The 15560-nt window shown below is 38.8% G+C and overlaps 1 protein-coding gene across 3 annotated transcripts in view; it reads right to left on the reverse strand.

Annotated features, from left to right (window-relative positions):
• The window catches only part of dachd (dachshund d), a 116969-nt gene extending 105255 nt beyond the window's left edge, over window positions 1-11714 (reverse strand). Inside the window, exon 1 of one of the 3 annotated variants that reach the window (XM_046844987.1) lies at window positions 10062-11714. In XM_046844987.1, coding sequence (XP_046700943.1) covers window positions 10062-10618 — 557 coding nt within the window. In that variant the 5' untranslated portion in view covers window positions 10619-11714. The remainder of the gene's footprint in view (window positions 1-10061) is intronic. The other 2 variants (XM_046844986.1, XM_046844988.1) reach the window with 2 other exon arrangements.
• Between the last annotated feature and the right edge of the window lie 3846 nt (window positions 11715-15560).

Raw genomic sequence — 15560 nt, forward strand, 5'->3', positions numbered from 1 at the left:
GCTGAACAGCGAGGACAGAAGTTATATTGCCATTTGAGGAAACCGCTCGATTTCTTTACTCCACTATAAAGGTAAATCTCGGAGAACTTGAGTGAAGAGAAAATGAGAAAAGATATTGTGTGTGTGCACGAGCTGGCCACAGACAAGTGCAGTTTATTTCAAATAAAAAGCTTTCATGCACACTTTGGTTATAATAACCGCATCAAATGGGAAGAAATGTTCCTGTTTCAAAAGTCTTTATTTCTGAATGAACGGTTCCACTCTTTTTTTTTTTTTTTTTTTACATAATGACTGCTTGATGCTATGATAGTGTCAAATCAAAACAGTATTTAAAACGTTAAATTAAAAAAGCATTAAGTAAAACTGAATTTAGCTATGCATATATATATATATATATATATATATATATATATATATATATATATATATATATATATATAAATAAAAGGAAAACATTTATATTACATGTATATGAAAACATACATACATACTAAAAAATATAAATTTTTCACACATTTAAAAAATTATATAATTAAAAAAATAAACCATATAAAATTTTGTACTATATATTTTTTGAATAAATAATAATTAGTTAATCTATGTAATAGTATACATATTAGAACTGCCATTAGAACAACATTTGTAAATCAATAAATGAATTAAATAAATAAATAAATAAATAAATTTCTTCAATACATTTCAGGGCTTAGGGCTTTTAATTATTCAGGGCTCAGGACAAGCTGTAGATGTGAATGCCATAAGTGAAAAAGGTAAAGTATATTATTATTAATAGCTAGTTACTAATGAGTACTCTCATTAAAAAAAAACCCACAAGTAAACGTTACACGAGTAAAAGGCTAATAAATAATGCAGAATAACTTGTTCTCAAACACATCATGCACAACCAAACACCCAAGATAGGTTTTTAAGAGTTAAATTCATGTCTAGAAAAAACTGAAACTGAACATTACATTTATTTCCCAGTAGTTATAACACTTTTTTTCCTTGTCAGGTTGGTGCTTCAAAGAACTCAGTCGTCAGCACTGTTATCTGTGTAAAACACAATGTCTGACACAATACACAAAGCCTGGCATTCAGTTTCTGCCTCTCTCTGTGACAGTGCTCTCCTTTAAATACATCTTATTTCTTTTAACAACAACCTTGGGAGAGCTGCAGCGCTCTAAAGCACCAACACTTAACACCTTGTAGTCGGAAGGAAAACGTTTCTGATCTGCTCGTGTCATTTAATCATCCGTATTCTACCGAGCTGTGCAGAAACAATTTTGCAGGATATTAACTTCCAACTAAACCCTGCTTGTGTCATTTGTGATTCCACTCAACCAGTAGTCCCATGGGGAACACACCCTCCTTACAGCTGTAATGAGCTGCACGACACAGAATAAAACCATTTAATAGAAAGGTAAGATAAAAAAAAAAAGATGCATGAATCAGGAAATATTAGCCATTAAAAGTGTTGATGGAAAACCTACTTGGTTAAGCAGACGAAGCATGGCATGCTATGTATAGCTCCTTGTAGTGAGAATAGCAGAATAGTTAATATGCCATCTCACCTCCAAGACAAGTGCAGACTTCAGTGTTTGCCTTTAGGGAGACACTTTGTCAAATAGCATAGAAAATAACTTTCGAGAGAAAATTGAACGTGAGGGTTTTGAAGGGACGTGCTATCCGTGGGGACGTCACGCAATTAGGCTAATACTAAATTATCGGTTGTAAAAACACATAAGTAAACAGCAAACTAACTTTTTTTGAGAGCGTAAAAAAAAAAAATCAAAGCTGTGTCTCTCTTGGCAAAAGCCTCTGCATTGCTCGCTTATGGGCTGCACAATACAAAAGAAAAGAGATGCCATGCCATGCCATGCAATGCAAACCATTTTTGTTCCATTGCAAAAAAGAAAAAGGGGAAGAAAAAAAAAACTAGGTCATCCTCTCATAATTGTCAATCATGCAATAAATCTCTCTGTGCCACAAATGAATACTGCACTGGGAATGAAACAAAGCTTATTGGCATGCGATGTCAGCTCGACTTAATTCATTCTCCTTTTCAGAAAAGCCTATTCACATGTGAAGTTTATGGATGTCACAGAGTCTGCTCCGGAGCAACAGAGGGATAATACATATAGACAGATGTATTATGCTGGGAGGAAAAAAAAACTTTTATCAGCATAATGCTTGGGAGCCTGTACAGAGCACAAAGCCTATGTTTGGATTTGACAAAATTATAAGTAGAATACATGAACTGGTGTGATGGCAGTTAGCAAAAGGTGACGGTCATAAACCCGGTGTTAAGCGTTTAAACAGGTTTATGAGTCACTGTGTCTATAAGCCTGTCTTCTAAACAAAAGAAACGAAGTCGTCGTCTCTTGTAGGTGATGGAGAATAAAACCGAGGTGTGATTTGAAAAGTGATGGTTTGATTAAAACTTGGCTTATCTTCAAAAAAAAAAAAAAACCACAGCTGTGAAAGACGAGACAGTGAGCCGCTAGACCTGTGTAATAGTCTACCCCGTCTTCCTGACAAACAAAGGCTATAAAAGCAGGCGACGTGTGTGTGCTGTGGCCACCGCCTGCCTGCCTCGCCTCGCCTTTCCGCATCCCCCAGCCAGGTGTCATCGGTTTACACGTATCTGATGGGACAGAAAGGGGGCGCGGTGGTCCACTTCCAGCAGACGAATTTGGTGTCATGTCTCTCCGGAGCAAACTGTCAGTCTTTACGGGGAGAGTAATAATAGCCGGGCACTAGGGCTCACCATGGCAGGGGCGATATTTTTTAAAGGGAGCCTCAGCGAGACAGTGACATTTGAGGCTGGAGGAGAGAAACTCAACCCAAGCATCATTGAAAAAAAGGAGAAAAAAAAAAAACGCTGGAGTTATTATAATGGCCCTCTCTTGCTCTCTCGTAGGGCTCGATGGATGAGCAACATGAGAGGCTCTGGATCAGGTCTAAAGGAAAAAAGACGGTGGCTTTTGTTTTGACACGGAAATACAGTGTCTCCTCCTAATGCACTCTGTGCAGGCAAACTCGAGCAGGGTGGAGGATCGGAGTGGATAGTGTGTAAATGGGATTTTCACTTTATCACAATTGCATGCCAAAAGGGGTTTCTCTGTGCCTTTGAATAGGTTTAAAAAAATATATTACATTTCCAGGGATGTCTCCCTTTTACAGTTAATCAAGCCATATGTGACAGTGATATACTCTGGACTTCTGTGAGCACTGCAAGCAGGGGATTACGCTACTCGAGTGCAGAGTGAAATAAATGTCTATTTGTCCTGAAAAAAAAAGTCAAAAGAAGTCATAGTTCATTCTTAAGTATGATTGGAGGACTGAGTAAAAGTGAGCTAATACTTTTAAACTCTGCAGCATTTGAACAGAGAGAGAGAGAGAGAGAGAGGGAGGGAGAGAGAGAGAGAGTGAGAGAAAGAGAGAGAGAGAGAGAATGGAGAAAAGCGCACTATCGGGGATTGATGCCACATCCAAGCACTTAGCATTTTTATCTAATAAGCAGCCGTTTGTGTTTCACCTTGAAAGTGTTTTATTCAAGAAGCAAAAACGCATAGCTAACAACTCTAGCGTGCAACATATGGGATCCTTAGTGGCAATAAAAAAACAATATTTGTGTTTTGTTATGATTATTATGATTCAATTTAGGCAAATTGACTTTCCACGCTGCTGTGTGGTCTGGGAGGAGTTCAGCAAGCGAGCGAGGGGGCCTGGAGTCTCACGTTCGTCAGAGGCCCGTCTGAGGAGCAGATGCTTTGAACGGTGATAGAATTCCGTTTTGTGTCTCAAGTGTCATTAGCTGCGAGCCATTCGCTTTGCCAGGTAAAGATTAGATAACAATCACAACTTTATGAGATGCTCCTGAAGGTGTCGGAGCTTTTGGCTTTTGTACTGGGCCAAGCAATGCTGACAGAAACGCTTTTTGTGTGTAATTTCCCGTTTTTGTTTCACATTCTGATTATGACGCTAAAGCGGAAATAATCCGGTTTTGACCGCGCAAGAAGCTACACAATTCCAACAAGGACGCTGCCTCCTTAACTTTAGAGAAATAAGCCTAAAAAAAACATGTACATCCCATAATCAAAGAGCCATGATTTCTTTCTTTTTCAAAAAGGTTTCAAACAAGTGCTTTAGAGCCACATATTTCATGCTTTGAGGAGGGCTTGAAAGTGAATTCATTGAGCACTTATTTCTTTTGTCCTCAGCAAAATGGCGCAAGCACTCCAGAGCCTGTTGTTTTTTCCTTTAATGGAGTCATGGTGCTCTCATTGCCCTGTAAAGTGGAGCTTGTTCTGACCTAAATGAAAACAGCCTGCAGAGCTAAATAATCACCTGTCCTCAGGCTGGCACTACCAAAGCCGCTGGTGGCAGTTACCTCACCAAGCCCCGCTGCCATATCCCTTATGCTCAAACACACATTTTGCAAATAAATGTTGTCTTACTAACTCCATCATGGCCAGTGTGGTAGAAATGTACAGCTCTGTCTCAGAACAGAAATGTTTACATACTATAAAATTGATCTCTGTGAGCCTAAATAACAAATTGGATGAAATTTTTAGAATCCCATTTGCGACTGATTCCCACAAGTATTCTTTTTTTTTTCTTTCCTGTCATCTCCGATGTGAAAATGAGCTAGGGAAAATTAACTCCTGATACAGCTACGCTGAATTAGACAGTGAGGAGGGGGAAAAGAAGCACTTTTTAAGGATTCCAGCCTTGTCATTTTCAATTTTCTGCTCTTTGGACATGCGTGTATTCAGATTCAAGAACATCTACTCGGCATATCAATCCTAATTAGACAATCTGGGTCCGCGAAGGATGGGAGCGGCGTTATTTGCATAATTTAATCATAAATACTCAGTGATACATATTTCCAAATGCATTTGTACAATTATCTTTTCATCCTTGGGGCAAAAGTATTAATATGATTAGGCAATAATTCTTAAAAAAGAGCAGGAAAATAGAGAAGCGGCAAGTGCACCCTCTTTTTTTAAAACTCCAGCTTTGGGCTATATGAAAAATTAATTAATTTCAGGAGGGGGGGAAATCAATTTCTCTACGTGACCACATTAGACAGAGCGGAGCTACAGCCTGGAATCTCTGTCCAATCTAGAAATCTCATCTGCTCCCTCTAACTTCTGTCAGTAGTGTTTAACATCGCTGTACAAGCACCAGTGATCTGCGCCTTGCTCCCTAAATACGGTGTAATGTGGACGAGCTGCCGGCTAAAGACATGCCAGGCCCTACAGTGTTTCCCTCATTCACACTCTCTCAAACACACACACACACACACACACACACACACACACACACACACACAGAGGCCCAAATTCATGGCTTCCTCCACAGCCAATCTGTCACAGGTGTTGCCGCACTATTCCAATGTCCTAACTATGCCATTTCCTACCTGCTTTATTCTTTTCTCCTTTTAAATATAAATCCCCAAAATATTCGCACTTTAGTCCCCTCAGCGTCACATAACGGCACCCGTTATCAAAACATCAGAAACGCAGTAAGTTCTTAGCCTCCAGGAAAGATGTCCAAATCAAATCAGCTTAAAATGTTTACATATACAAACAAACCTGATGGACTTTAGAGGCTCATCCATGAACAAAGAATAGTAAAAGCTAGCAAAGGCCTATTAGCTATATTTATTTAAGTGCATCAACTAAAAGAACAACTTTTACGGACTTTGGGAAAAATCCATGAATGTTCTAAATAAAAAATAAAATTTGAAAAGGCAAATAAACATGCCAGTCATCATTCTGAATCGCTTTTCAAATTTCATATTGACTTTTAAAAATCAACACCACCAGTGCAATTGTCCAGTGTTTTCTAACGACATCATCTTGCACCACGCAGCAAGCGCACAATTCATTTAGCTACTAATCCTTTCTAACAGCCGAGCTCCGCCGACTCAAAGATAAAAAAGCCGGCTGTATATCCTCTTCCTTTCTGACCCATCAGCACGACACGCACTCGAGGCCAGAACGGAGAAATGCATATTTGATTCGTAAGAAAGTGCTTGAATGAATTTGTGATTTTAACAAGCCTTTTAACATGCACACAAACCCCCCCTCAAACTCTTTCATCCTAATCAGACATCTGTCTCTCTGTGTTTTTTTTTTTTTTTTTTTTAAGTTATTATCACCCTGGCTCCCTCTTGGATGTGGTTGCTGGGTGACGGGTATCTTAGCACCCACTCTGACTGGGAATGATTTGAATCCGATCCAAAGATTTCCCATGAGTACCTGTAAACACATCTGTGCCCTGCCGAAAACAAATATATCAGAAGAGCACTGCAAAGAGAGGGAGAGCAAGCGTGTGCGCAAGAGAGAGAAAGAAAGAGAGAAAGAAAGAGAGAGAGGAGAGATCAAATCTGCCACCAGTGGTGAAGACGTAACCCCTGAGCGCTAGACAAAATAATCCCACTTTCCTGTAAATGGGAAAGGTTGAATCATAACAAAACGCAAGCGACTTTTTAAAATAAGTCCTGCTCTTATGGCTGAGCATGTAAATGTATTTTTTTTTCATTTATATTTATTATTATATATAAAGCTACGAAGGAAAAAAGTGCAAAATACACACACATTATATATATATATATATATATATATATATATATATATATATATATATAAGGAAATCCATGAATTTCTAGAGCTGAGAAAAATAGCCGCCATCCCAGAGGCCTCCTGTCGTCTGGAGGTGCGTGTTTAACCTTCAGAGGTAGACAATGATTGTCAATTAAGTGCTGCATTGCTGTGCATGTACAGCTTGGCTCCGGTGAGAGAGCAGCACTGTTGTGATGTTTCAATAACCCTGTAAGTTCAGATGCCGCTGGGAATGAGCCGAGCCTGCGCTGTCCCGCGCACACAAAATGAAAAGGAAAACAAGTGGCTGAAGTATTGCTTCTCATGAGGCACTGCCGTAGCTCCCATGAAAGCAAGAGATTATGGGCCTTCTATCTGCTCAGCACCGGAAGGAGAGCATTAATCTGGATCGAGGCTCCATGTGAGGATGTAGCAGAAAGAGAGAAAAAGGGGGAGAGAGGAAAAGGGAAAAGGAGTGTGTTCCCGCAGAGCGAGAGTGCAGATCGTCTGCCGCTACCTTACAGCACATGCATTAAACAAGAGCTGCCAAAGATAAACAGCTATCATTTCGTGATTTTTTTTTTTTTTTAACATGCCTCATCTTGTCATCATTATAGTGTCGGAATTCATGCACACGTTCACATCTTTATGTTCTGCCGAAATGTATTTGACACTACCTAAAAAAGAAATATTCACAAATACCACTAGATCCCTCGAAAAGACCAGTTAATATTCTCTCATCGACGGCTGCAGAGACTCCAAAAACATGGGCAAATCCTTTGCTGCATCATCAAAACTCAAGTGAGCGACGAATACTTGAAGGCTCGAATTAGGAGCTAAAGTGCAAACCTTTCTGCTTCGAGTGGCAAACATACACACGCAGATTTAATCAGCAATGTAACGAAGAGCCGCTCCTCCTTTCACCATCTGTTTGTGTTCCATCTACACAGGATATCTTTGTCCATACAAATGATGTAATTCTCCAAATGGGAAGCAGCCATGGCGGATATGATTGATTTCAGCATAACACCGGCAGTACCAGGTGCTTTCAGAGACCATTACAGACCTCTCCGTGCAGCAGTAATAGGCGAGCACTTTAGCGTCATTAAAGCAATATGTAGCACTGCATTATCCTTTAACCCCAACACTGGCCACTCTCGGTGCCAGCCCTCAAGAGTTCAAATCACACACTACATCACTGTGGGACCAGGGGAGGTCCGGGGGAACTCGAGATTGAGGCGTCACGGCTTAATCTTCCAACATCCAAAATAACCATCCTCATTATATATGCACTGGTCAAACAACCCAAAACTAAAAGCATCACGCACGGTGAATAGCATTCATTTAGGTTTCTTTTTCATTATTATTATTATTTTTATTATTCCAAGGCTTTGTGTTTACGAAAAACTATGATTAATTAAACATGTATGAATAAATAAATAAATACGACAAAGGCATAACGTGGGCAGTATAGAAAAGACCAGAATTCTGTAATCATAATCATGATATTTTGATTTTTTATGGATTTATTGTGTACCAACAAATCCATATTATTACTAACAAAATATATGAAGGATTTCATTATACTACCATTATGTAACCTTTTCTCCTTTCTCTTACTGTAAACATGCTAATAATAAAGATAATCGATTTATTTGTTTGGATGCTTGCGTATTTATTAACATTTTTCACATACAATTAAACAAAAGTTATTTAAGGAGAAAGGTCGCATGTCTTGCACCCACTTAACAGTAATCTATGTTTCCACTACTTAAAATTAGCTGTAGGCAGTGAATCCTTCCTTATTATTGACAGCATGCACTTACTGACCACAAGCACTTTTTGTCTGACTGAAAAAAAAAAAAAAAAAAAACGAAAAAGAAAAAGAAAGTAAGAACAAATGCTAAACTGAATGTACTGTAAGATCACATACAGTGCACAATATTTTTACCATTTGCCCCATGAAGTGCTTTGATGTGAATAAAAATATTATAACAGCACTGTTACTGTACAATCAGATTAATGTCATTTAACTAACGAGGTCTATATATATATATATATATATATATATATATATATATATATATATATATATATATATATATATATATAATGCAAAAGGGCATGTTTATATAGCAGTGTGTACACACCCAGGCTTTCCTCAGGTTAAGATGACAACTGTTACTGTTGACCCTCATTCATTATACTGTTGTACAATTTCTTTTACTCGTTTCTTATGAATACATCCCTGACACCCATGACATTTCATTCCCAAATTCTGAAAATGAGTTATCCCATTCTAAACTACACTTTATCCTACATTATTATATATATATATTATTAGGGAGAGTGTGCACATAAAAAAACAAACAAAAAAAACCAGCCAGTGTTATTTATACAGTGCTTATTTAGAAAGGTCCATCTGTTCACAAATGAGGACTGTAAAAGTTAATGTTAAACACACTGTTGTCTGACTGTGTACTTTGTGTCAGTGCTGTATAAATGAATCTAATACACTGATGTTTAGCTGGGTACTTTGTGTCAGTGGAAGAAAAGTTAATCCAGGACAATGATGTTTAGCTGTGTTTCTTGTGTCAGTGGTTTATAGATTAAGCTAACACCCTGTTTTGCTGTGTCCTTTGTGTAAACGATGTAAAATCTTAAATACCCTGAAGTTTTAGTGTGTATTTTGCATCAGTGGTGTAGTTAATGCACACTGATGCTCGATTATTTTTATTTTATTTTATTTTTTTGTGGCTTTTGCATCTTAATTATTTGCTTTTTATTTAGACTATTATTACCTTGATGTTGAGTTGTGTACAGTATTTTGATTCAGTTGTGTAACACATTGATTTTAAGAAGCTAGTGTAACACACTGATGCTTAGAAGATAGACCTTGATGCATTTTGTGTATTTTGCATTAGTGATGGAAAAATGTGTAACACTGATGATGAGCAGTGTATTATGCATCAGTGCTGTAGATGATGTGTAACACACTGATGTACTTTGTGTATTTTGCATCAGTGCTGTAGATGATGTGTAACACACTGATGTACTTTCTGAATTCTGCATCAGTGCTGTAGAAATTGTGTAACACTTAGAAGTTACAGTTACAAACTGATGTGCAGAAGTTAAAATGACGCAGGTGTTTAGTTGTGTATTTTGCATCAGTTGTGTGTAAAAGTTCATGCAGCACACGTGTGTTTTTGCTGTGCACTTTTTTGTTTGCTGTCCGTGGTGTAAAAAGTTGAGCACGGAGGGTACCGGCTCCTCTACGTCATCATCTCGGTTGAGCTCGCGAGCTCGGAGTCGGTTCTCTGCAGCTCCGCGCTTCGCTCCTCTATACCGAGAATAGGATCTGAGTGCGCGCGAAGCCGTCCAGAAGAATCGGCTCTTAATCCGAGCTCACGGTGCAACCCGACAGCGTGCGCGGGATCTCTGCGCGCTTACCTGGCATTGGTGCAGTCGTTGTAGAGGGTCTCGAAGTCTTTCCGCGATATGAGTTTGCAGCGATTCACGCCGGGCTGGATGGCGCCGAGGCCGCGCAGCACGCGCACCTGCTCCACGTTGCACACCACGGGCGTGATCTCGAGCCGCTTCAGCTTGGTGTAGACGGTGTGCAGCCCGCCGACCAGGTGCTTCAGGAACAGATCGAAGGCCTGCGGCAGGCAGATAAGCTCGCGTCCGTCCACCGTGAACGAGGCCACCTGCGCGCCCCTCAGCTCCACCATCTTGCACTCGTTGTTCTGCGGGGTGTTCTCCACTGGCGACGGGGTCGAGTACACGGGCTTGGAGGCGAGCGGATTCGGCGTGACGGCGATCTGCATGACCGGGCTTCCCGCAGCCGCTCTCAGCTCCGAGCGGAACAGGTTCGCGCCGGCCGGAGCCACCGACGGACACGGAGACGAGGTGGCCGAAGGCGACGAGGTGTTCACCGACGAGGAGGATGAGATGGGAGACGGCTGGACCAGAGAGGAAGGGGGGATCAAAGCAGCCGGCACGGCCATGATCAGCTCGAGCACGCGTTAAAGTTCAAAAAAAGTGGAGCAAAAAAAAAAAACAAAGCCCAAAGAAAGAAAGTAAGTAACGCGTGAGCTGGCCAGAAGGAGAAATCCACAGTAGCGCGCTCCGCCGAGAAAAAGTATTTATTAAAAAAAAAAGAAAAGAAAAAAAAAAAAAAAGCGTCTTTGGTAATGAATTAGGCTGCGCACGGAGAGACGACCATTTGGAGATGGGACCGGAACGGAGAGCCCGAGAGAGACACAGAGACAGAGAGACACAGAATGACAGGAAGAAAATGAGCCGAAAAGTGCAGCTCGTTCTCCGGGATGAGTTGTTGTTGTCACAAGGTCCAAAGTGGGAGGAGCCAGTGGACACTGTCGGCCTTTGAAGCACGCGCACACCGTCTGCGTCCGAAAGCGCGCGCTAAAGCGCTAAATATTTTTTTCCATCCCAATTACCGCTATTTACCGGAGTTACACATCTTTCTGCCCCATTCAACAGGGAATGGAAAGGGAAGGCGATGCACATCTCACCGCAGACCCTGACTTTACACTCTCCCTCAAATAAACTCATCTCTTATTCAAGTCTTGATTGAGTTTTATTTCTAGGTTGAGTTTGTCTGTCTACGATCTCATTGGTGCTATGCAAAAAAAACTACACCGTTTTGAATCTGTATAAATCTCTGGGTATTGATGATCATCTAATTGACACATAATAATCAATAAATGACACATAAAGGGGACAAACTGATCTGTTTTAAAATATAAACTCTAGAAATGCAGCAATACTTCAGTCTTTTTTACTGTTACCCTGCAAAGTGTTTGGTTATTATGCTTAAATGAATAACAGCACCCTTTATACTTTTATTATACTATTCATGCAAAATATCAGTGAAAGCGAGTGGCTTTGTCAATATGTAACAAAATTCTTCTTTCACTTCTTGTGACATAAGCTTTCTTCTTATTTGTACTCCCACCTGTGCACACAGAAAACACACCTGGCATTCGGACAGTCCCCCCCCCTCCCCAAGCGTAGGAAGGGGTTTCATTTCACTGTGTGAGGTTGGTCATTTTAAGAAGACTTTTGTGAACTAAATACGGTCTGAGCAGCACAAAGGGCATGCACATACACACACACACACACACACACACACACACACACACACACAAACAAACCAAAAATGAACCTGACCTTTCTCTATTTCGCTAAAACAATATAAACCGTCTTTTACTTGTGTCTGACAGACTGACAGACTCCAACATATAATCCCAACACATTTTTCACATTGCATCACACACAAGTGAGCGAGAGCCCAAACAGATTTATGTATTGAACTAAAGGCCTCTGTCTTTTTATCTCCTGCAGTATAAGACATCGTCTGCAACTTCATTATTTAATTTTTCATAATCTGCACTTCTTTTGCCCTGTACAGCTGTAGATATTTAAACAATGTAGAAAGAGGGATTGAAGTATCACACTTGATTGCATGGTAAAGACTTTCCAAATAATAGATAGATCGACAGATAGATAGATCGATAGATAGATAGATAGATAGATAGATAGATAGATAGATAGATAGATAGATAGATAGATAGATAGATAGATAGATAGATAGATTTAGCCTTATGATCACACATTTAGCACTATGATCAAATGATTAAAGAATATATTTCAGGAGTCAGGCAGTGAGTCAGAGAAAGAGTATGTCTCCAAATACATTTGATTTAGAATTCTGTTGTAATTATGAGAATAAATTTGAAGGGCAAGACTACCTGTGCATGAGTATCCTAAAAAATGCCTAGTTTGAACCCTAACTGCATAGTAAAAATAAAGAAAAGCTACTTTTCATTTACAATCTTATCTACAGGAAAAAAAAAAACATTCCACGGTGCTAAAAATAAATGCATGCTTGTGTGTCCTGCAACAATCCGAACATACGGCAAAATTAACATAAAATATTTCGATAAGATCCTCTCGGTCTCCAGTGTATGACATCTGGCAGAGTTATAAAAGATATGTCAGAAAGAATCCACAAAGATTTGCCAAGCAATCTGGCAGTGCTAGAAAAGGCACGTCAGGAAGACTGTGTGTTCGAGGAGGCAAGACTAAAGGGAGGCCAACTATTACAACTGAGAGGATCCAAAGATGTTCAAGGGATAGACAAAGAAGCAGAAAGCAGATATCAAGGCAAAAGGTGGTCATACAAGTTCTTAGAGATTATTTATAACAAGTTTAGAAAATAAACCTCAAACTTTTTTTTTCTATTACTAGTTTCTATTTCTTTTAATAATATGCATTATTATTGCATTTGATGATGAATGAAACATCTGCAAACCTAATAAAGAATATTTCATGCTAATTGTTTCCTAACTTTTGCCCTCAATTCATTGATAGAGACTGAAAGTACTTTTGTACATTGCTCTGGATAAGGGCATCTGCTAAATGCTGTAAATGTAAATGTAAATGAGAGCACTATCTAACTCTTTGCTCTAATATCTCTCCTCAGTGTTCATTTGTTGACTGAAAAGACCACAGCATGTGATATATATCATCTTCATATCACTGAGCTCCCGTGCTGTGTGAAAGGAGGTAGAGTAATCCTGGTAGAGCGCACTCAGATCAGAATAGAAATGTTTCATCATATGATAAAGCTGGTCAGTCAGAAGAACTTTATTGATTTCCAGACTCTTCCCTCTGAGGGGACACATGAACATGAACCATGCCAACAACCAAAGCCACTGGACCCCTCACTGCAGGGGTCAAGCTTTCAAGCATTTGCTGTTCTCTTGGTGTCACCACACATGCACCGTGAAGGATGATTTATCTATCCACGTTACTTTTTCCCACATCTTGTAGACCAATGTTTGTGTTCTTTGCACTGCATTCTTGTGTAGTTTATTTATTTTATAATAAGGGGTTTTGTGCATTGCAACTCTGTTAAAATATGCATTTCTGTGTAATTTGTAATTAATCTCATTCTGTATTTATATTCTTTGTCACTTCTTTACATATTTTTTTTTCCTTTACTTTGTCCACTCTTTAAATCTATATAATTATTCAAATTAATTAAAACACTCATTGTTCCATAACAGTAAAAATCTAACAACAGTCAATATAATTTAGTGATTTGTTGAACAGTGCCTGATGACCAATAATGATTTCCTGACATTTTAAAGAGCCTAAAACCTACGAAAATGTGTCAAATAAAATATAAACAGCTCTGCAAGTTTATAGTAAACCTAGCATGTCTGCACAGCAAGAGAGGAAGTGTTCAGCAGAGCTGTACATGAGATAGAGTTGCCGTTTTCTGTCGATAAGGTGGTTAAATGCAAGTCTAGGTGATTCGCATAGGATTGCATTTCATCTGTGAGCACACCAAAGCAGCATCAGGACTGATGATGTAACGTCTGGGGGTGCGAGATGGGGCTGGTATCATTAACAAACAAACAGCTCAGGTTTTTGAATGTTACTTTTGTCAAATGTTGAATTCAAGTGTAATACAAGACCACGTTCGGGGGAAAGGTGATTTATTAGAGCAAGAACTGGGAATCCACACCTATTGCTTTACTGTTACTATTATGGTTGCAGCACTGCGGCCTTTGGAATGGCATGTTAGGTTAGGTAAATGTGCCTTAAGATAAGTAAGAGAACCCGTTCACAATTACCATTCAGGCAAAGAGGTAGTGTGAAAATCAATAACTGCTTTAAATTCATAGCCAGACAATCCATTTGCCCTTTATGTTGCTAACCTTTGCTTAAATATTCACCATATTAAGATTTCATTATAAACAATGAATGTCACAATAGTTTGCCTACTGTTTTTCATGTTAGCATGGGTTAACTACAAATTAGTCATAAACCCCCCTACGGAAAGTTGCAGGTGAAAGTGAAACACAAGGCAAGGCATCTAAAACGCCATCTTTTCATTTCAACAGTTTTAACTATTATGCCTCACCTCCGTAACTACAGTACACCCATTTCCTCTTCTTTTCACCAAACTAATGCTTTAAGATGAATAATTGAATAATAACTTATGGATTTACAGGGTTAATATGCTGAGTAGACTTGATGCTGACACACAGCAGCACCCACTGTGCTACAGTCGTACATTACAATTACACTAATGCATTCCAACCTTAAAGACTCATGCAGGGAAATATATCACTGTGAATTACAAATATGCAGTAAAAACAGAGTATTATAAAACAACTTTTCAATGCAAAATAAGTGTGCATGTCAACAACTTCACTCAGCAGTCATGCAAATCCAAAACTAAAAAAAAAATAAGATATGGATAATATATTGGATCAATTGTGAAACTAAGACTTATTCACTGGAACGCAAATTACTTAAATCTTAAAAATACTTTCAGAATTTTAAACAGCCATACAACATTGTCAAGAACTATATCATCCCAATAAAGATTGTAGATTTTGTGTGAAAACTTGGTTCTTTATCTTCGTTTGCTTGAGTGTAACTGTGTAAATGTTTCAAGTTCAAGGTCATATTCATTACATTATTGTATAATAGATTTTCTTTTATTTAAATCTCTCATAATGCATCTCTTTTACTATACAGCTTATATTTAAAGAACTTGGCCAATTCTCTAATCCTTTGTTGAAAAACAGCTAGGGGAAGTTCTTTACCTAGGTGCCAGTACAGATAAAAGTTTCGATTCATGTCTTCCTTGTAAATCAGTTTGAAATGTTAATCAAATCTGAGCTAGAGAAGCAGTAGATTGTAATCTGTAAATAAATATATCAATATTAAAAATGTAAAATAGTCATACTTTTTAAATAATGTATAAAATTTCATAAATAGAACTACACACGGATATCGGCAAACATGTGACATACACCCAGATGAACGATTCTGCTATTGTATGGCAATTAGAATCTAGAAATGGCAGTAGCTGATTATGTTTCAACAACATATTATGTTTGTTAT

This window comes from Silurus meridionalis, chromosome 3 (genome assembly GCF_014805685.1).
Source record: "Silurus meridionalis isolate SWU-2019-XX chromosome 3, ASM1480568v1, whole genome shotgun sequence".
NCBI classification, from domain to species: domain Eukaryota; kingdom Metazoa; phylum Chordata; class Actinopteri; order Siluriformes; family Siluridae; genus Silurus; species Silurus meridionalis.